Raw genomic sequence first — 21880 nt, 5'->3', positions numbered from 1 at the left:
TCTCTTGTCCTGTATACTGGGTGTAATTCTCAGTATCTGTATTATTCTGTATATATACACTGCACAGTACCACTTCTCTTGTCCTGTATACTGGGTGTAATTCTCAGTATCTGTATTATTCTGTATATTATACTGGGTGTAATTCTCAGTATCTGTATTATACTGGGTGTCATTCTCAGTATCTGTATTATTCTGTATATATACAATGCACAGTACCACTTCTCTTGTCCTGTATTCTGGGTGTAATTCTCAGTATCTGTATTATTCTGTATATTATACTGGGTGTCATTCTCAGTATCTGTATTATTCTGAATATATACACTGCACAGTACCACTTCTCTTGTCCTGTATACTGGGTGTAATTCTCAGTATCTGTATTATTCTGTATATATACACTGCACAGTACCACTTCTCTTGTCCTGTATACTGGGTCTCATTCTCAGTATCTGTATTATTCTGTATATTATACTGGGTGTAATTCTCAGTATCTGTATTATTCTGTATATATACACTGCACAGTGCCACTTCTCCTGTCCTGTATACTGGGTGTAATTCTCAGTATCTGTATTATTCTGTATATATACACTGCACAGTACCACTTCTCTTGTCCTGTATACTGGGTGTAATTCTCAGTATCTGTATTATTCTGTATATTATACTGGGTGTCATTCTCAGTATCTGTATTATTCTGTATATACAGTGCCTACAAGTAGTATTCAACCCCCTGCAGATTTAGCTGGTTTGATAAGATGCAAATAAGTTAGAGCCTTCAAACTGCAAACGAGAGTAGGTTTTATGAACAGAAGCATAAATCTTACAAACCAAAAAGTTATGTTGCTCAGTTGAATTTTAATAAATTTTAAACATAAAAGTGTGGGTCAATTATTATACAACCCCTATGTTTAATATTTTGTGGAATAACCCTTGTTTGCAATTACAGCTAATAATCGTCTTTTATAAGACCTGATCAGGCCGGCACAGGTCTGTGGAGTTATCTTGGCCCACTCCTCCATGCAGATCTTCTCCAAGTTATCTAGGTTCTTTGGGTGTCTCATGTGGACTTTATTCTTGAGCTCCTTCCACAAGTTTTCAATTGGGTTAAGGTCAGGAGACTGACTAGGCCACTCTAACACCTTGACTTTTTCCCTCTTGAACCAGGCCTTGGTTTTCTTGGCTGTGTGCTTTGGGTCGTTGTCTTTTGGAAGATGAAATTACGACCCATCTTAAGATCCTTGATGGAGGAGCGGAGGTTCTTGGCCAAAATCTCCAGGTAGGCCGTGCTATCCATCTTCCCATGGATGCGGACCAGATGGCCAGGCCCCTTGGCTGAGAAACAGCCCCACAGCATGATGCTGCCACCACCATGCTTGACTGTAGGGATGGTATTCTTGGGGTCGTATGCAGTGCCATCCAGTCTCCAAACGTCACGTGTGTGGTTGGCACCAAAGATCTCGATCTTGGTCTCATCAGACCATAGAACCTTGAACCAGTCTGTCTCAGAGTCCTCCAAGTGATCATGAGCAAACTGTAGACGAGCCTTGACATGACACTTTGAAAGTAAAGGTACCTTACGGGCTCGTCTGGAACGGAGACCATTGCGGTGGAGTACGTTACTTATGGTATTGACTGAAACCAATGTCCCCACTGCCATGAGATCTTCCCGGAGCTCCTTCCTTGTTGTCCTTGGGTTAGCCTTGACTCTTTGGACAAGCCTGGCCTCGGCACGGGAGGACACTTTCAAAGGCTGTCCAGGCAGTGGAAGGCTAACAGTAGTTCCATAAGCCTTCCACTTACGGATGATGCTCCCAACAGTGGAGACAGGTAGGCCCAACTCCTTGGAAAGGGTTTTGTACCCCTTGCCAGCCTTGTGACCCTCCACGATCTTGTCTCTGATGGCCTTGGAATGCTCCTTTGTCTTTCCCATGTTGACCATGTCTGAGTGCTGTTCACAAGTTTGGGGAGGGTCTCAAATAGTCAGAAAAGGCTGGCAAAAGAGATCCTTAATCCACACATGTGAAGCTCATTATTCTTGGTGCCTGAACTACTTCTTAATACTTTAGGGGGACCAAACAGAATTCTTGTGCTTTGAGGGGTTGAATAATAAATGACACTCTGAATTAACTTTTAACGTTTAAAAACAAACAAAAAAAAAACCAATACTTGCTGCAGTGCATTTCCCACTTCCAGGCTGATCTACAGTACAAATGTCACAATGCCAAGTTAATTCCGCATGTGTCAACCAGCTAAATCTGCAGGGGGTTGAATACTACTTGTAGGCACTGTATACACTGCACAGTACCACTTCTCTTGTCCTGTATACTGGGTGTAATTCTCAGTATCTGTATTATTCTGTATATTATACTGGGTGTCATTCTCAGTATCTGTATTATTCTGTATATATACACTGCACAGTACCACTTCTCTTGTCCTGTATACTGGGTGTCATTCTCAGTATCTGTATTATTCTGTATATATACACTGCACAGTGCTACTTCTCTTGTCCTGTATACTGGGTGTAATTCTCAGTATCTGTATTATTCTGTATATTATACTGGGTGTAATTCTCAGTATCTGTATTATTCTGTATATTATACTGGGTGTCATTCTCAGTATCTGTATTATTCTGTATATATACACTGCACAGTACCACTTCTCTTGTCCTGTATACTGGGTGTAATTCTCAGTATCTGTATTATTCTGTATATATACACTGCACAGTACCACTTCTCTTGTCCTGTATACTGGGTGTAATTCTCAGTATCTGTATTATTCTGTATATATACACTGCACAGTGCCACTTCTCTTGTCCTGTATACTGGGTGTAATTCTCAGTATCTGTATTATTCTGTATATTATACTGGGTGTAATTCTCAGTATCTGTATTATACTGGGTGTCATTCTCAGTATCTGTATTATTCTGTATATATACACTGCACAGTACCACTTCTCCTGCCCTGTATACTGGGTGTAATTCTCAGTATCTGTATTAATCTGTATATATACACTGCACAGTACCACTTCTCTTGTCCTGTATACTGGGTGTAATTCTCAGTATCTGTATTATTCTGTATACATATGTGTCACCCTGACCTTGATGCCACAAGTGTAAATAAAGCTGTGTCTGAGAGCAAGGGGGAGGTTCTCTAGTCAGGGGAACATTAGCATGCAATGCCTCCTGTCTCAGGCCAGTAGGGGGAGCAGGCTGCCCCTATAAAAGCTGGTACTGAGGACAGGGTTAGGGAGAACTTGATGGCCTGTCTCAGGACTGAGACTTGTCCCAGAGCAGATCAGGGACAGACAGTTGCATTGCACCTAAGAGGAAGTGTGGCAGGAGGAGAGCCACAAGCCAGAGACAAGAGGCGAAGAGAGCCTGTCTTGGCAGATAAAAGACTTAATTTACCAGACTTTGGTGTCTGAGGCTGGAAGGATTCCACATCCCCCAGCAGATAACCAGTCCGCAAGGGACTGTATATTCCTTGGCCTAAGAAGCCTGGAGGCCCTGCCACAACCGAAGGGACCAGAAAAGCCGTACCAGGCCGGGAGCAGAAAGGAACCCACGTCGCAGGCCATACAGGCGAGAATACACGGAAAGCTCGGAAACGTGGGCTGTTACCCTATAACGAGGAGATAGCCAGAAGGAGCGCAGAAAGCACGGTAGGCCTACACCCTCACCCTGACCAGGGCCAATTTCCCCGTTGCTCTCAGACATCCAGGTCCCTTCCTAGCTGGGACTGTTTGTGGGTCAATTTACCTGTTCTAGTAAAGACCCTGGACTGCAACCTGTTGTCTGCGTGCTCCTTGCTCCTCCAGCACTATCAGCACCGGGACTCTCACTACCATCACTCCCAACATCCACTACACTGCCCTGGGGCCGCACTCTTCCCGTGGGGAGTCACACCATCCCAGCTGCATACATCATCAGCCCCAGCGGTCTGCCTTGTAGCGGCGGTTCCTAATGACCGCAAATCCACGGGTGGCGTAGTCGGACATAATCATCAGCACATAACGGACTACCACTGGCCTGACCACCCTGAGCCACGGAACCGGGTTGCCACTACTACTCCCACCGTTTCCCTATTGCCCGGATCTGAGTGCCCCACGGCCCAGGGGGCGAGTCACATACACTGCACAGTACCACTTCTCTTGTCCTGTATACTGGGTGTAATTCTCAGTATCTGTATTATTCTGTATATATACACTGCCCAGTACCACTTCTCTTGTCCTGTATACTGGGTGTAATTCTCAGTATCTGTATTATTCTGTATATATACACTGCACAGTACCACTTCTCTTGTCCTGTATACTGGGTGTAATTCTCAGTATCTGTATTATTCTGTATATATACACTGCCCAGTACCACTTCTCTTGTCCTGTATACTGGGTGTAATTCTCAGTATCTGTATTATTCTGTATATATATGTGGAACCCCAGGGGTCTGGTTTCCACAGTAATAGCAATATTACGTCTGTGAGCAGGTGGGAGGTCTCCTGGTCAGGAATCCTAAGCATGCCACACCTCCTGCCCAGTCCTGGGAGGGGAAGAACTTCCCCTATATAAACTGGGGCTGAGGTGGGGTTAGGAAAGAACACAGACAGAGACAGAGACACAGTCTGGTCTGGTGTGGAGCAGTTGCAGGGAAAGTGACAACAGGAGCCCTGTAGGAGCAGGAGTGAGTGCCAGAGGCTGGAAGCTAGATAGCTCGCCTTGGCTGAAGAGATCTCACAGGACACGGAGTCCGAGGCTGTGGGGACTGTTCCATACCCAGCAGCAGAAACCGACCGGCAGGGGATTTCAGGTCCTCTGGCCAAGAAACTCGAAGGCACGGTCACACGCAAGGGACCAGCACCGCCGTCGTGGAGCGGAGGCTACCAGAAGGCCCCGAGTCACCGGCCATACGGGTGAGCACCACACGGTACACTCAGGGACGTGGGCTACTTGTACCCGCTTCTAGCAAGGTAGCCAAGAAGAGTACAGTTAGTTGGGGAGGCCTACAACTCCGCCTGGCCAGGGGAGATCCTGTCTGCTCACGGACTGACCAGACCCCGACCGCTAGCCAGTACTCCCGGGAGGGTCTATCTTTGTCACCAGTAAAGACCCTGAACTACACCGCACCGTCTCTGAGTGGTTCCTGGTGCCTGCGTGCAATTCTACCATCCCCATCATCCACGTCCGCTGCCCTGAGGCCATACCCCTCCCGTTGGGGGTTATACTACCCACGCTGCACAACTGTACCACCGGCCTCAGCGGTCTGCCCTGCAGCGGCGGTTTTGTAACCGCATTCAACGGGTGGCGTAGTCGAACAATATCGTTTCTGCCACTAAAAACATCGCCACTTAGTTTGACACCCTGGGCACAGACCGGGTCACCGCCACGAGGACTACCACCCCCAACGGATCCGGCTCCGGGTATTCCCCAAACATGGCCCAGGGGGCGCGTCAACTTTTGGCGTAGTCGGCAGGATCCCGTGCCCGCAACCACCGGGTACTGCGTGCCTGAAAAAGACTGTTAAACTTACCTGTGGTGAAGATTCCCGCCATCCGACGCCATCTTTTGCCTTCTTCCCGCCATCCGTGGAGTTTTCCCGCCATCCGACGCCATCTTTTGCCTTCTTCCCGCCATCCGTGGAGTTTTCCCGCCATTGGACGCCATCTTGAGGACGCCGCGCGGGAAGAAGAGGGGCGTGGACTCCGAAAGCGCGCGAGAACTGAAGCCCCGCCTCACGTCCGGACGTTGCGTAAGGTCCTGGAAGGAGCCCAGCAGACGCCGACGTCACAAGAGCGCGACGGAAGGTCCTCAACCCTGACGATCCACTGCGGAGCCGCGGCCTACGGAAGAGGATCATCACAAGGTAGGCCACGGTCCACTAGGGGGGAGGAGGATGTCGGATACGGAGGAGAGCTTCACTGCCACAGCCACCGCCAGCGCCACCGCTGCGGCGGTCATGCCTTTCACCATGCCCTATATCCCGGGGGCAGCCTGGCTACCCCAGTACTCAGGGGAGTCACATACCCTAAATGACTTCAGAGAAAGGCTGGATAGCCTCTTCCAGGTGTACCCCCTCACAGAAGAGCAAAAAGTGAGCATCCTGGTGGCTCAATTAACAGGGGCAGCCCAAAGGGAGGTAAAGTCCTGGCCACTTGGGAGGAGGAGGACTGTCGCAGAGATACTAGCCCGGCTAAAGGACACCTTTGATACCCGTACCTCAGCCGAGATCAAGCTTAGATTCTACGGGTGCAAGCAGCGAGCACATGAGAATATAAGGGACTATGCACTAAACCTACAAGAGGCCCTGAGAGCCATTAAGCAGGCCGACCCTGACGGCGTGGGAAACGAAGACAAGCTGTTGACTGAACAGTTTATAGAGGGTCTACATTGCAATGCCCACCGAACCCAGTTGCGAGCAATGGCCTTACAGGACCCTCATCTGGACTTTGCACAGTTCAAGGACAGAGCCATCCGGGTGCTCCGAGAACCGGCACCAGGTGGCGCTGTGACCCACAAACGCCCTGCTACCATTTACCACCAGGAGACGGCGCCCTTGTCGGCAGGGCCTGTGGGAGCTGATGCGCAGGCTTTAAACAATGACCCGGCTACAGACCTGCACCATCAGGTCCAAGAGCTAACTAAAAGCGTTGCCGCGCTAACCCGAACTGTGCAGTCTTTACAGGTTTCTACTCCAGGGAAGATCCAGCTGGCATCCGGTCCGGAGGATATCCCGTGGCGCCGACCAAGGAGGACCCCACCGGCCAGAGGAAGACCCAGCGACCGATACAATGAGGACGGACAACCCATCTTCCGCCGCTGCAATCAACCCGGACATATGGCAAGGTACTGTCCTTTAAACTGGCACAACCTGGGGTAGAGGGCCAACCCCTAGGAATAAGATCACCAGGCCCATCGAACTGGCGTGACAAATACGTGGGAGGACGTCCAATCTTACCTGTAGTACTGGATGGCATTCCTATGAGTGCCCTACTTGACACCGGGTCACAGGTCACCACCATCCCGTACGCGCTCTTCAAGCAGTACTGGAATGACTCGGATATAACCCGCTACCCAGACGACGACTTGAGTATCATCGCCAGCAATGGTCAGCCCGTGCCACAGATCGGATTTAAAGAGATGACCATTAAAATCGGTAAAGTCGAACTGGCAGCACAGGGACTGATCATTGTGGACATTGACAAGCGCGAGAGTCACCCAAAGATAACTCTAGGAACTAATGTGATTGAAAATTGTCTTGCAGAGGTGATTCTTATTTTACAGCAGGTTGCCAAGAATGCCAGCTCCGGCCAGCAGCGAGTGCTCCAAAAAGAGATCCGGGCACTGATGCGACGGCAACAGGTGGAACTCTCCGGTGGTGAGATTGGTAGCGTGAGAATGTGTGACCCTTTCCCTATTGCCATGCCCCCGAAAAGTGAAATGATGATTTGGTGCCGGGCAGCTATTGGTCTGAGAGGTAGAGATTACCAGGCAATGGTAGAACCAGTCTACTCAGATAGTAGGCCCACCATTTTGACGGCACGGGGGGTGGTTGATGTACGCCATGGGAGGGTGCCCGTTCGCATAATAAATATCGGGAAGAGGGAAGTTTACCTGCCCCGGTATGCTACGCTAGCCAAATTGTATACTATCAACCAAAATTCTGTACAGTCCGTGGAACCCTTGCCTCCATCTCATCCAGAGGAAGGTAACGGCTCTAAGCAACAAATGGAGGACTGGTGTCAGCAACTGCATTTGGGTACTGACTCCACACCTGCTCACCAAAAGCAGGGAGTCTACCGGGTGATCCAGGAATACGAGAGAGTGTTCAGTAAACACCCGCTGGACTTCGGGCGAGTAAAGGGAGTGGAACATCACATCCCCACGGGAGATCATCCTCCCATAAAGGAAAGGTATCGTCCCATACCCCCTGCACACTACCAACACGCCAAGGGGATGCTTAGAGACATGAAGTAGGCTGGGGTAATCAGGGATAGCTGTAGCCCCTGGGCAGCTCCACTAGTCTTGGTTAAAAAGAAAGACAACACCATGAGAATGTGTGTAGATTACCGGAAAATCAACCGTATCACACACAAAGATGCGTACCCCTTACCAAGGATAGAGGAGTCTTTGGCTGCTTTAAAATCTGCTAACTTCTTCTCCACTTTGGATCTCACTAGCGGGTACTGGCAGGTTCCTGTAGCAGAGGCGGACCGGGAGAAGACCGCATTCACCACCCCGATGGGACTTAGCGAGTTTACCTGCATGCCGTTCGGACTCTGCAACGCACCAGGAACCTTCCAACGATTGATGGAATGCTGTCTGGGACACCGGAACTTTGAGACGGTCCTGCTGTACCTGGACGATGTTATAGTTTATTCCAAAACCTACGACGACCACCTGAAACACCTGGCGGAAGTGTTTGAAGCCCTGGCAAACTACGGTCTGAAGGTGAAACCGTCGAAGTGTCACCTGCTAAAACCAAAAGTGCAGTACCTGGGACACGTGGTGAGTGCTGACGGAGTGGCTCCCGACCCTGATAAGATCACCGCGATTAAGGAATGGCCAAGACCCTCCAGCGTAAAGGAAGTGCGGCAGTTCCTCGGGTTGGTAGGCTACTACCGAAGATTCATTCCCAGTTTCACCAAAAAGGCAGCTCCTATGCAGGACCTCCTGATAGGCCAGTCCAGGAAGGCCAAGAACCAGAAGCCGCCCTTCAGATGGGAGAAGCTGGAAGAAGAGTCCTTCCGCCAGCTGAAGATGGCCCTCACGGGGGATGAAATCCTGGCGTACCCGGATTACAGCCAGCCCTTTATCCTCTACACTGACGCAAGTAACATCGGGCTAGGAGCCGTACTGTTCCAGATCCAGCAGGGGAGAGAACGGGTAATTGCTTACGCCAGCCGAAAACTGCGACCCACCGAAAGAAACCCTGAGAATTACAGCTCATTCAAGCTAGAGTTCCTGGCAGTGGTGTGGGCAGTCACCGAACGCTTTAAGCACTACCTCGCCTCTTCCCGGTTCACCGTGTACACGGATAACAACCCGTTGACACACCTGGACACTGCAAGACTCGGTGCCCTGGAGCAGAGATGGATGGCCCGCCTGTCCAACTATGAGTTCACGATCAAATACCGGGCAGGACGCTCCAATACCAAAGCGGATGCCTTATCCAGAATGCCAAACCTACCGGACGTAGGGGAAGATCCAGGGGAACTGGAAGAAGTTGAACTCCCCGCGTTTCACCGTCATGGGACTACCCAGTATTCCCACCGTGTAAGGGGTAAGCAATCCACTACGTTCAACCCCTTACCTCATTACAACTGGGCAGAAACGCAAGACAGTGACCCCGCCGTCCGACTGGTGAAGGAGATGCTGACTCAGCCAGATGCCCGCCTTGACCCAGACGCTCCGGAGGAGACCAAGCAACTGTGGGCTGAGAAGAGTCGACTGCTCCTTTACAAGGGGAAGTTGTGCCGCAGAATGGTTAACTCCCGGACGCATGAACTGGTCTGGCAAGTAGTGGTGCCAAGAAGAGACGCGGCAATGGTACTGGAGGCATACCACGACGGAGCTGGGCACTTCGGATGGAAGAAGCTGGAGTTCCTGCTGCGCGGGCGGTTCCACTGGGTAGGCATGAGAGGAACCATCGAGAGGTGGTGCAGAGACTGTGGCCCATGCAACCTAAGAAGGAAGGACCGTGCCAGCCAGAAGACTCCCCTGCAGTCCATCGTCACCAGGCAGCCGTTGGAACTGGTAGCCTTGGACCATGTAAAACTGACCCCCAGCAGAAGTGGCTACGTCTATGCGTTAACCATCGTGGATCACTACTCCCGGTTCTTGGTTGTAGTCCCCGTCAAGGACTTAACGGCTCAAACAGCAGCTAGAGCCTTCCAGCAGCACTTCTGCCGTCCACACGGATACCCAGAGCAGGTGCTGACGGACCAAGGACCTGCCTTTGAAGCGGAAGTCTTCCAGGAGTTCTGCACTCTGTATGGCTGCCAGAAGATAAGAACAACACCCTATCATCCGCAAACCAATGGACTCTGCGAGAAGATGAACCAGGTGGTGATAGACCTTCTGAAAACATTGCCCCTGGAAGAACGCAGTCTGTGGCCTGAGAAACTGCCTGATCTGGTGGACCTATACAACCACATCCCTGTAGGTTCTACCAACTGTACCCCGGCTTACCTAATGAGAGCAAGACCTGGTAAGCTGCCTGTTGATCTGGATATGGGAGTCCTGACACCCGAGGACACTTCACCAGAAGCAGACTGGGACACAGAGAGGCAGCAGCAGTACCGGAAAGTACAGGAGAGCGTTGAGCGAAGTCTCCGTCAAGCAAGAGAAAGACAGGAGAAGACTTACAACCAGTATGCTCCCGCTGTTCCCCTGGTACCTGGAGAGCAGGTCTTGAAGAGGAAAAGACGGCTCCACAAGTTGGACGACCAGTGGGAAAAGGACCCGTACACCGTACTGCCATCAAGCCATGAAAACCCAAAAGTCTGCACAATCAGTAAGGATGGAGGAGAAACCACAGCCATTGTCTCCCGAGATCACCTGAAGAAGTGTCCCAAGCAGCTATGAAACCCTGAAGAAGATCAAGAAAACCCTCGACCCGCAGAGAAAAGGGAAGAGATGATCAGTACTGTACTCGGAGACTTCCCTCGGTCTTGGACACAAGTAAATGGCGCTGTTGTGGTACCCGTCCTCACCTTCCTCCAGCCAGCATCCCAAGTGCCTACGGAAAAACAGGTAGAGCTGGAAGAGCAGCCGGTCCAGGAGGCAGAAGACCCCACACAAGCAGACCAGGAGAATCGACCCTCTGCTTATAGTGAGCCTGCCGTGCCCCTAGTGAGCCAAAGAGTCCGTAGACAGCTGCCCAGCTTACCTTTGACAGCTCCTACACCCTGTAGTGCAGGACCAGTTAGTGAGCTCCGTAGGTCCACTAGAGCCACTAGAGGCCAGTTGCCCGTACGTTGGAGGATCTAAAGTGATTTAGACTGTTTTATTGGTATTTACCTGTTTACTGTTGCTTGTAAATAATTATGTTTTTCCAGTTATTTTATAGGTATCTTTTGTGGATTTACTAGAACTCTATTGTATATATGTTTGGAGCGTAACCCAGGAACGGACTAAAGACTGTTAAAGACTCGGGGCAGGACAGACCCCTACCTGGTTACGACTCCCTGTTCTTTGGTGAAATGGACACCCTGTTGCTTCAAAAATTGCACCCGGTTGCGGACACGCCGTGACCACTTTAGCATGTTTTTCCTTATTGTATTGTTCCTGTTTATACCCTGTTATGTTTTCAAAAAAAAAAAAAATGTTTAGTCCCGGAGTACTAAATTTTACTAGGGGGGAATGTGGAACCCCAGGGGTCTGGTTTCCACAGTAATAGCAATATTACGTCTGTGAGCAGGTGGGAGGTCTCCTGGTCAGGAATCCTAAGCATGCCACACCTCCTGCCCAGTCCTGGGAGGGGAAGAACTTCCCCTATATAAACTGGGGCTGAGGTGGGGTTAGGAAAGAACACAGACAGAGACAGAGACACAGTCTGGTCTGGTGTGGAGCAGTTGCAGGGAAAGTGACAACAGGAGCCCTGTAGGAGCAGGAGTGAGTGCCAGAGGCTGGAAGCTAGATATCTCGCCTTGGCTGAAGAGATCTCACCGGACACGGAGTCCGAGGCTGTGGGGACTGTTCCATACCCAGCAACAGAAACCGACCGGCAGGGGATTTCAGGTCCTCTGGCCAAGAAACCCGAAGGCACGGTCACACGCAAGGGACCAGCACCGCCGTCGTGGAGCGGAGGCTACCAGAAGGCCCCGAGTCACCGGCCATACGGGTGAGCACCACACGGTACACTCAGGGACGTGGGCTACTTGTACCCGCTTCTAGCAAGGTAGCCAAGAAGAGTACAGTTAGTTGGGGAGGCCTACAACTCCGCCTGGCCAGGGGAGATCCTGTCTGCTCACGGACTGACCAGACCCCGACCGCTAGCCAGTACTCCCGGGAGGGTCTATCTTTGTCACCAGTAAAGACCCTGAACTACACCACACCGTCTCTGAGTGGTTCCTGGTGCCTGCGTGCAATTCTACCATCCCCATCATCCACGTCCGCTGCCCTGAGGCCATACCCCTCCCGTTGGGGGTTATACTACCCACGCTGCACAACTGTACCACCGGCCTCAGCGGTCTGCCCTGCAGCGGCGGTTTTGTAACCGCATTCAACGGGTGGCGTAGTCGAACAATATCACATCTGCCACTAAAAACATCGCCACTTAGTTTGACACCCTGGGCACGGACCGGGTCACCGCCACGAGGACTACCACCCCCAACGGATCCGGCTCCGGGTATTCCCCAAACATGGCCCAGGGGGCGCGTCATATACACTGCACAGTACCACTTCTCTTGTCCTGTATACTGGGTGTAATTCTCAGTATCTGTATTATTCTGTATATATACACTGCACAGTACCACTTCTCTTGTCCTGTATACTGGGTGTCATTCTCAGTATCTCTATTATTCTGTATATATACACTGCACAGTACCACTTCTCTTGTCCTGTATACTGGGTGTAATTCTCAGTATCTGTATTATTCTGTATATATACACTGCACAGTACCACTTCTCTTGTCCTGTATACTGGGTGTAATTCTCAGTATCTGTATTATTCTGCATATATACTCTGCACAGTACCACTTCTCTTGTCCTGTATACTGGGTGTAATTCTCAGTATCTGTATTATTCTGTATATATACTCTGCACAGTACCACTTCTCTTGTCCTGTATACTGGGTGTAATTCTCAGTATCTGTATTATTCTGTATATATACACTGCACAGTACCACTTCTCTTGTCCTGTATACTGGGTGTCATTCTCAGTATCTGTATTATTCTGTATATATACACTGCACAGTACCACTTCTCCTGTTCTGCTGAAGAAGAGGTGGCATTGGCTTTGGGGAGGGTCAGTACTGATGGGTTTATTATTTTCTATGTCTACAATCCTATGGTTAAATAAAAATTAATCCTGAACAACTTGTTTAAAGGGGTTATCTGAAGGTTGGAAATTGTCCTCTATCATTGGGATATGGAATAATTTTCTGATTGCTGGGGGTCCAACAGCCGGGACCCCCACTGTTTCCGAGAACCAGGGATCTGAAGAGCTCTGGGTGAATGGAGCGGTAGTCGATCATTCGCACTGCAGCTCCATTCACACGTGGCTTAATAAACATCCCCTATAATGGAGTGGTGAGGGGCATGAACAAGAAAGCAAAATGTGCTGAACTTTTCATTGTGCCTCAATGGGATGAGGGGGGCGGTGATGTGGTATGTGGGCTGGTGGGGTTTGTGTGACAGGCGTGCTTTTTCATTTTTCATCCCAGTCCAGCCCTGATTTATATATATATAAAAATGCTTTTAAAAGCAGAAGTGTTAATATGTATTTTTTATCGCTTAGCAGAATGCAGAGTGAAGTTTGATAGATATAAGAAAATCTCAATAAATATAGAAGTTGTTTTTTTTTTTATTAAGGATAGGGTAGAAGGATAAGGGATGAACAAAATTAGGGACAGAATCAGTAGACAAAATCATAGTCAGGAAGAAATCCGGGTCAGATACCAGGTGATCAGTAAAAAAAGCCAAGTCAGGCGAGCAGTTTGGATACAGCGGAGCCTGGTGACAGAGGCATTACCGAAACTAGTCCGGGTAGAGGTGTTACAGTTAGAAGGCCACAGGTAGATGGTGAAGGTCCTTCTTTACAGGTCCAGCAGTGATGGTGGATCAGCTGTACTCCGCTAGATGCGGAGCTTTTCCGTCTTTTAGATGACACTTGGGCAACAGCGACAGCATGCAAATGCACGAGCAGCCCTGGATAGTCCACGCCGGCAGGATGATAAGATCCGGCGGAAGATGGAACCTAAGAGAAGAGAAATAAATACAATGTAAGTGATGGGACTCCATATTACATGATGCTACTGTGCGGTCAGTGTGGCCGGCCGGACAGCAGAGGAATCTTATTCACACAGATGTCCGGGGTCATTGTCAGCCATCATACATGTGACAATCCCATCACTGACAGATGACATCTGCTCCCCATGACTTATTCTCATCACTAACATCACACAACATGGAGATGATTCTCACACTTACCTCGTCTCTTTTTCCCCTTTTTCCCATTTTCTGAGTTTTGTTGGTCTATACTCAGATTCATTTCAGATTTTCTTTCCTCTTCAGTTGGAAATTCTGATCAGAAAGTAAAAAAAACTCAGTAAAGAAATATTCTTATAGGATCTGCTTTGTGTACTGTATATAGAAGAATTGTTCTAGTCCTGTCCCCTATAGTCCTGATAATCTGGCATTGCATTATTATAGGGCAGAATAAGTCCTATATACCGTTCATGACCTAATCTGAGGGGCATTAGATGTATCACTGATATGGAGCAGTAAGCGCCCTGTGTGCCGCCACGTGGTGCATCACTAATGAGCGATATTCTACTATAGGAGATGATGTCTCCTTATATTGAAGTGAGTTCCTGGATGCTAAAACGTATTTTACAGAATCCATGAAAACAATTCCTGGATAAAATGAAGGAAATAGAAATACAGTATGGGCCCATGGAAAATATAATTGGGATCCATGAAACCTGGACAACATAGGAGACCTAATACAGAAAAACCAAATATTTGAGCCTTGAAGTCAACATTCACCTTTTGATGCTGTACATACATACCTGATGATGGGGACGAGGATGACAAGCTGTTTATAGCATTGTCGCTATCAGATTCAGAAAACGATTCTTTCTGCCTGTCAGGAAGAATCAGGGGGTCGGACCAGAAGACCCAGGAGGTAACTTCCAACTCTCCCATTCTATGATTTAAGAAAAACATGTAAATCACAAGTCAATGCAGAATAAAAGGGGTGGTCTCACTAGAAGAACACCGACTAGAGGGCCTAATAGGACATATGACAGTCATAGTGAGGAAGGTTTTATGCTCCAATCTACCTTCTATGGATCAGAGCGAAAAACAACTAGCAATAATGGCTGGCATGTCATACTACATCTCTCCTACAGTATGGGCAGCTCTAATACGCGTGAATGGCTGCAATTATGGGCTATTATCACCAACGGTTTCTGAAGCCAAAAGCACAATGACCGCTAATCATTGAGGCTGAATTTGATATTATGGTATTTATGTCCTATATTATGTGTTGTGCATATATATCAGCCTGGAACTCCCATTAATGACCCCATAATCTACTCACATTTCTGAGATATTTGTATTGGTTGCTGGCGTACACTCTGGAGGAGACTTCTGGTCCTCATCATTCATCTTTCTGGTAGTGATGGTACAGAGCTAAACATGGACAAAAACAAGATATGAAATACTTTTTTTTACTTTTAGAGGTCTTTTTTGTTTCACATATTTTGGATTTATTGCGCACATACGGTACTTACTTTAGAAAGCCTTTCAGAAGAAGATGTAAAATTTTGGAAGTCAAGGTTCTCATTGTTCACACTTGTACCCTCCTCATCCTCTGAGACCGAATGGTCTATTTCAGAGTGATCTACAAAAGTAATGAAGTATTATTAGAGGTTGTTAGTATAAAACAGGCGTCATTTATCACAATATTAGTGGGTACTGATTATTACATTTTATGGAAGACAAGACAAACAGCCGCTTAGTCTAGATGATGTCGTCTTCTACTTACCGATAAATAAGCTGTTGTCCACATCTGAGGCAAGCTGAGGAATGTACTCTGGCTTCTGACTTAGAAGGTTGTTAAAATCTAAGTCACTCAGGAATGGATGACTCTTGATCTCAAGTGATCCTCCTGGAAAAAGAACAAAACAAAAGTGATGTGGACATTGTCAGAGATTGCTTCACATCTGAACAGTTTAACTTAATCTGAATTAATGACATAACTGAGTCAACATGAAGGAAGAAGACTGAAAGTCATGGTGTGGAGAACTAGAAATGGACAATCTGATAGAGAAGTGTTGATCCTCAAGGACATGAGTGATAAGTGTGATAGGTGAATATTAATACTAATATGAATAGTATTATATCTCTTACCTGTCCCAAGTCTATCTGCAGGATTTGTTCTGAGCAGCTCAGTAATCAGGTTCTGTGCATTGGGAGTAGGAGCGGAATTACAATCCCAAATTATGTCACCTGTTATACAGAAAATAAAATCTCTTTACTGGACTGTAAGCTAAAGCAAAGTAAACACCTAAACCAATGTAACTGATCAAAGCAATGGTCGGATCATTCCACTTACCAATGACAATCCTGTCATAAAGCTCAGCTACAGAATCTCCATCAAATGGTACAGATCCCGTGAGAAATTTATGTAGGATTATCCCCATTGACCACCAGTCAACAGGTCTTCCATAGCCTTCTTTCAGGATGACCTCTGGGGCGATGTAATATGGGGTGCCACATAACTGGAAAACAACAGAAGATAGAGATGAAAATGATAAAATGGTTATTATAACACATTCTCGCCATAAAAACACAATGACAAAAGATAAAATATCAATGGAAACGTTCTCTAGAAATGAAGAATGTAGAGAAGACACAATAGTGTGATGAGATTTGTAAAGAAAAAAAAAACATATGCCAAAGGCAAGGTGAACAGATGGGGTATATTAGTTAACCAAATACCAAAGCAAAACAAAGAAAACCCCTTAAAATATAATCTTTAATAGCTACATTTAAAAGCACCCATATCAATATATGAAGACAAAAACCATAAAATGTACAATATATGGGTAGTGGGATAAACGTAGGATAATTGACATGCAGGCTTGCCCTAGAGATCCCAAATGGGCTGAGATCCCGCCTGCCAGTGGAGGTTGACACCCCAGCTAATCGGTTTGGCGCCCCCCTCCACATCGGCACTCCCTCCGTGACCCTATCCACCCCTAGACAGACATACACATATACAGATAATGATGAAAGGCAGACAGTCATGTCGCTGCTAACATGCTGAATGAAAAAAAGGCAATATTCAATGTATCAATTATATGGAAACAGGGAAGCTGATATAATGTAGTTCCACTAGTACAGATAGGATATCAAATGCACCAATCTATACACAATTCAGTATGATATATAAACCATCATTCAGAAGCCTATTATAGATACATAAAGTACATTAGTGCTGGCAATTACGGGCAACAAGAACAATATTATAAAAGCACGTGTGCTCAATTAACGGTAAACATAGGAACATAAATATGTCCAAAGTAGTAACAAGTCACCTATATAATGACATTGAGCATGAAGATAATAGTCTAGGACAGATGGTACATATAGACAACCTCAAAACCCCCCTGGCTAATCTATAGTCAGGACTGATCTACACAGGACACGTCCAAATGTTGGGACAGAGCATTATCCAGTGTGCGAATTACAAAAAAAGTTGCCAAAAAAGCATTTTAGTCAGCAGTAACCAGAGGACTTATCTGTAAATTGTCCCAACACGTTTCTCCCCCTCCTAATTTGGGGTTCATCAGGGGATCATATTAGGAGATAGCCACAATGAGTCAGTGGACAGACGCGGGAGATAAATACACCCCGATCGGAGAATACTGCTGCCGCCACATTTTATGGATTTTGTCTTTATATATTGATATGGGTGCTTTTAAATGTATCTATTAAAAGTTATATTTAAGATCTTTCTTTGCTTTGGTCCTTGGAGATTTGTAAAGAACAATCTAAATTCCTGTAAGTGTTACCCACCTCACGGTCCAGGAACTCCCTGGTGATGTCCTCCGCTAATTCCTTGTAGGTGTTGGTTTTTGGTATCATGACACCAACTTTTGAAATCCCAAAATCGGTAACTTTTATGTGTCCAGCAGATGTAATCAGGAGGCTGTGGAAGAGAAGATGGTTTTAGCCTCACAGACCGTATGATAAATGATAACTTCCCCCCTTTATTATACTACGAGGGGCACTTACTTATCCGGCTTCAGGTCTCTGTGCACCACACCGTAGCTATGGAGGTATTCCACAGCAAGAACCGCTTCTCCAAAGTATAAGCGGGCCAAGGGGACAGATAGAGGACCCCTGGTGCTTAGGAGGGTCTCACAGTCGCCACCTATAGAAGAAAGGAAATATGACCGGTGAGTGGTTTATACAGCAGATCACCATGATGTATAATGGGAAGTGAGCGGAGACATTGGGATAGGAGAGAATATAAACAGATATAATGTATAGTGCACATAATATTAGTCTGAATCGATGGAGAAATGTCCTCCATGTAACTAATAACATAAAGTGATGTCACATCTCGTCTACAGCTGGAGATACTGACATGCTCAGTGCGGACTTACAGGGAGATCACACAGACTGTGGCGGACAGAGAAATCTCAGGGCCCCATAGCAAAAGTTCTAACTGCACGCCCCTTCAAAAAAAACCTTACTGAAGTCAATCGATGTTCTCAACAGCAATACACCTTTTATAGCCATTTTAGCGTATGATGCTCCCAAAAATGCCCCCACCCACAGACTGAGTTAGATATCCCCACAGTGAAATCTTAATCCAGTTTCACCTTACAGATATAATGTAGCACCTGTCTATAATGTCCCCACTCAGTATGAGGCCAGTCACAGCCCCCTACTCAGTATAATGGCGCCCACAGCCCCCCCTACTTAATATAATGGCCCCCATAGCCCCTCAGACAATATAATGGTCTCCACCACTGCCCACTCAGTATGATGGCCCCCAAAGCCAATCAAACAGAATTAGGATCCCCACACAGAATAAGGACCCCCACTGCACACCATTCAATATGAGGACCCCCAGGGGGTGTAGGGGCATGTACAGTCACCAACTCAATATAGCGGCATTCACAGTCCCCTATAGCCCCTCACACGGCACACCATTCAGTATTATGGTACCCACAACCCTCAATTCTCAGTATTATGGCTTCCACCAATCTCACAACTCAGTATTATGCCCCCACCAGCCCAACAACTAAATATAATTGCTCTCACCAGCCCCACCACTCAGTATTATGGCCCTCAGCAGCCCCACCACTCAGTGTTATTGCCCCCAACAGTCCCTCCACTTAGTAGTAAGGCACACAATAGCCCCACTACTCTGTATTATGGCCCCCACCAGCCTCAACACTCAGTATTATGGCCCTCACCAGCCCCACCACTCATTGTTACGGCCCCTACCAGCCCCACCACTTAGTAGTAAGGCACCCACCACCCAGTACTACCACCTCCACCAGCCCCACCTCTCAGTATTATGGCCCCCACCAGTATCAACACTCAGTATTATCGCTCTCACCAACCCCACTACTCAGAATTATGGCCCTTATTAGCCCCACCACTCAGTGTTATGGCCCCCACCAGCCCCACCACTTAGTAGTAAGGCACCCACCAGCCCCAACATTCAGTACTATAGCCCCCACCAGCCCTACCTCTCAGTATTATGGCCCCCACCACTACTTAGTGTTATGGCCCCCACCAGCCTCACCATTTAGAATTATCGCCCTCACCAGCCTCACCACTCAGTATTATGGCCCCAACCAGCCCTACTACTCAGCATATGGTCTCCACCTGCCCCATCACTCAGTGTTATGGCCCCCACCAGCCCCACCTGTGCAGTGTAAGTACTGAGACTCCACACTACAGATGCAATATTGTGGCGACATCGAAGAACCTGCAGTACACGGAGTCTCGGACCCATCTGCGGAGGCTGAATGGTGGATTTAGGAACCTTTGGCTCCCTGATCCACCATTGTTTTCATCGGTATTCATATTCTGACAATGTGAATACCACTGAAATTGTGATGACAGGTGGTGGAATGGGGCCCAGTGCCGAGCGGTGCCAGGCCCGATCTGACTCACTGGCACCATAGCACTGCTGCTCACAGATCAATGAATTTCCAGGCATCTTGGTAATAGAAAACCTACAGTAAACGCACTGTGAGGATGTAACTGTCCTAATTTTCCTAATTATAAGAGCAGTGATAAGATGTAAGCAGACATGGGCTGAATATACTACAATATACATGTCCTACCTCCTACATACTCCATGACCACACACAGGTGAGATTTTGTTGGAAAGGAGCAGAGCATGGAGACCACGAAGGGACAATCAGCGAATGTTAGGATGTCCCTCTCCAGAAAGGCCAATGCCACTCTTTTTGGAGTGTTCAGGTTTCGCTTGAACATTTTCTTCAAAGCAAAGATCTGGTGTGAGTCTTTATGGTGCGCTAAGTAGACGGCACTGGAGAGAAAGAGAATCAATGGTTAGAATGAATCTTTACTACAAGAACATCTATAGAAGTCATTATATAATGTTTTGTACTAATGTTTAATGCTAGAAGTCTGTCCGTCACTGGAAATCCATGTCTAGAATTTGATAAAAGATCACTACATAGATCACCTATGGGAGGTGTCCACAATGCCACGTCCGCCGGAGCCCTCACCCAGGTCACATTACAGGTGAGAGAATCTACTGAAATTATTCTTGGGCAGATTCACTACATTAGACCAGTAGATACGATTCAGTGCAAATAAAAGTTGGCCCAAATTAAAAGTGCTCCAATTGCCATAACATGACGTTAATTATGCTCCCGCATACCCCAAGACATAACAACATAATAAATGGAGGGGAGCGAAGGAGTTACAAAAAATGAAACCCATTATAGCCACTTGTCCTCTGTGCCAGTCTTTATTGCTGAGACCAGGGAGTAGACTCACATGGTCATGGTGGAGGTTGGGGGGTGCAGATGTCATTGATGAAATTTCGTGTCACCCCCTCACTTGACCATGTGTTGCCAATTACTCTTATCAGTTCGCTAATGGATTCCGAAAAGAACAGACCGGTGCGGAGGAGGGGGAAGCTCTGATGGGGGTGGCAGTGTAAGAACAGATGAGGGTCTAGGACAGGCAGGTGTAATATATTATTCTATTTTAATCCCTTTCCTTAACAGTTTGTTTTCCTACAGATCATATAATTTCCCTATGATAACACTGAAGGGAAGAGCACAGAGTCTGGAGCATTGTCATTGGGAACCTTGAGAAATGTGGATTATGCCAACAGAAAACTCACCCAAAACTTCCACTGCTGATCAGTTTGGATGTCCCATAGTCGCTCTTATGCGGCTGTCTTGACGGGGTCAATGATTTGATCACGCTCTATAAAAGAATAAGAAATTATATAAAGATATAGAAGCTGCTGGAAAAAAGCTCCAGATGCAAAAACGTCTCCCTTCTGTCATCTCCTCTTAGAATATAGACATCTCATGGTTATATGGGGACAATACTGGAGGTGTCATTCACACCCCATAATCTGGTGATACACCGACATCTCTCTCCATGATACTTACACCGTCAGATTGTTGGATCTCCGGGATCTCACAGATTCTACTGTCAGCATCCGCCAACACAGTTGTTTCTAAAAGAGTGAAAAAATTATGAAGAAATAAAATGTATTAGACGATATTAATCCTACATATATATTACAACAATATAACTCAGACATGACAAGATGTCTGTAAATGGGAACAATACTTATTATATAGGGATTCCAAATATGTGAACGTACGGCGCATCCATGAATAAATGTAATGGAAATGATGAAGGACTCCCCCAATCATCACATGAATGAGGAACCCCCCACCCTCGCTGTACATGTGAGTGATGGTAAGAGAGCTGAAGCATAGGAGCCATATGCAGATTATCCTGGAAGTGCACTGGGGGCGTGTCACAGTATGGATTTCTTCTTCCACGCCCCCAGTGCACTTCCATGCTGATTTGTATACGGCTTCTACATTAGATTTCCATTGACTGAGACATTGGATTTCTGCAAAAAATTATTACAGAGAAATGGCCAGTACAGTCATACCACAATATGCAAAAATGTGCTGA

The 21880-nt window shown here is 47.1% G+C and overlaps 1 protein-coding gene across 1 annotated transcript in view; it reads right to left on the bottom strand.

The window, feature by feature from the left end:
• LOC141219319 (microtubule-associated serine/threonine-protein kinase 3-like) overlaps positions 1-21330 on the bottom strand; it is an 86300-nt gene extending 64970 nt beyond the window's left edge. Inside the window, exons 1-11 of the mRNA XM_073666082.1 lie at positions 21295-21330; positions 21063-21148; positions 20026-20234; positions 17951-18089; positions 17732-17864; positions 16266-16431; positions 16061-16159; positions 15696-15818; positions 15442-15551; positions 15249-15340; positions 14716-14852 (exon numbers count right to left, since the gene is read on the bottom strand). Of these exons, the coding sequence (XP_073522183.1) occupies positions 14716-14852; positions 15249-15340; positions 15442-15551; positions 15696-15818; positions 16061-16159; positions 16266-16431; positions 17732-17864; positions 17951-18089; positions 20026-20234; positions 21063-21148; positions 21295-21330 (1330 nt within the window). The remainder of the gene's footprint in view (positions 1-14715; positions 14853-15248; positions 15341-15441; positions 15552-15695; positions 15819-16060; positions 16160-16265; positions 16432-17731; positions 17865-17950; positions 18090-20025; positions 20235-21062; positions 21149-21294) is intronic.
• Between the last annotated feature and the right edge of the window lie 550 nt (positions 21331-21880).

This window comes from Phyllobates terribilis, unplaced genomic scaffold (genome assembly GCF_046119375.1).
Source record: "Phyllobates terribilis strain yellow unplaced genomic scaffold, ASM4611937v1 Scaffold_263__1_contigs__length_2631358, whole genome shotgun sequence".
NCBI classification, from domain to species: Eukaryota; Metazoa; Chordata; class Amphibia; order Anura; family Dendrobatidae; genus Phyllobates; species Phyllobates terribilis.
Note: the sequence above shows the minus strand (reverse complement) of the source record. Positions and strands in the feature narration are given on the sequence as shown.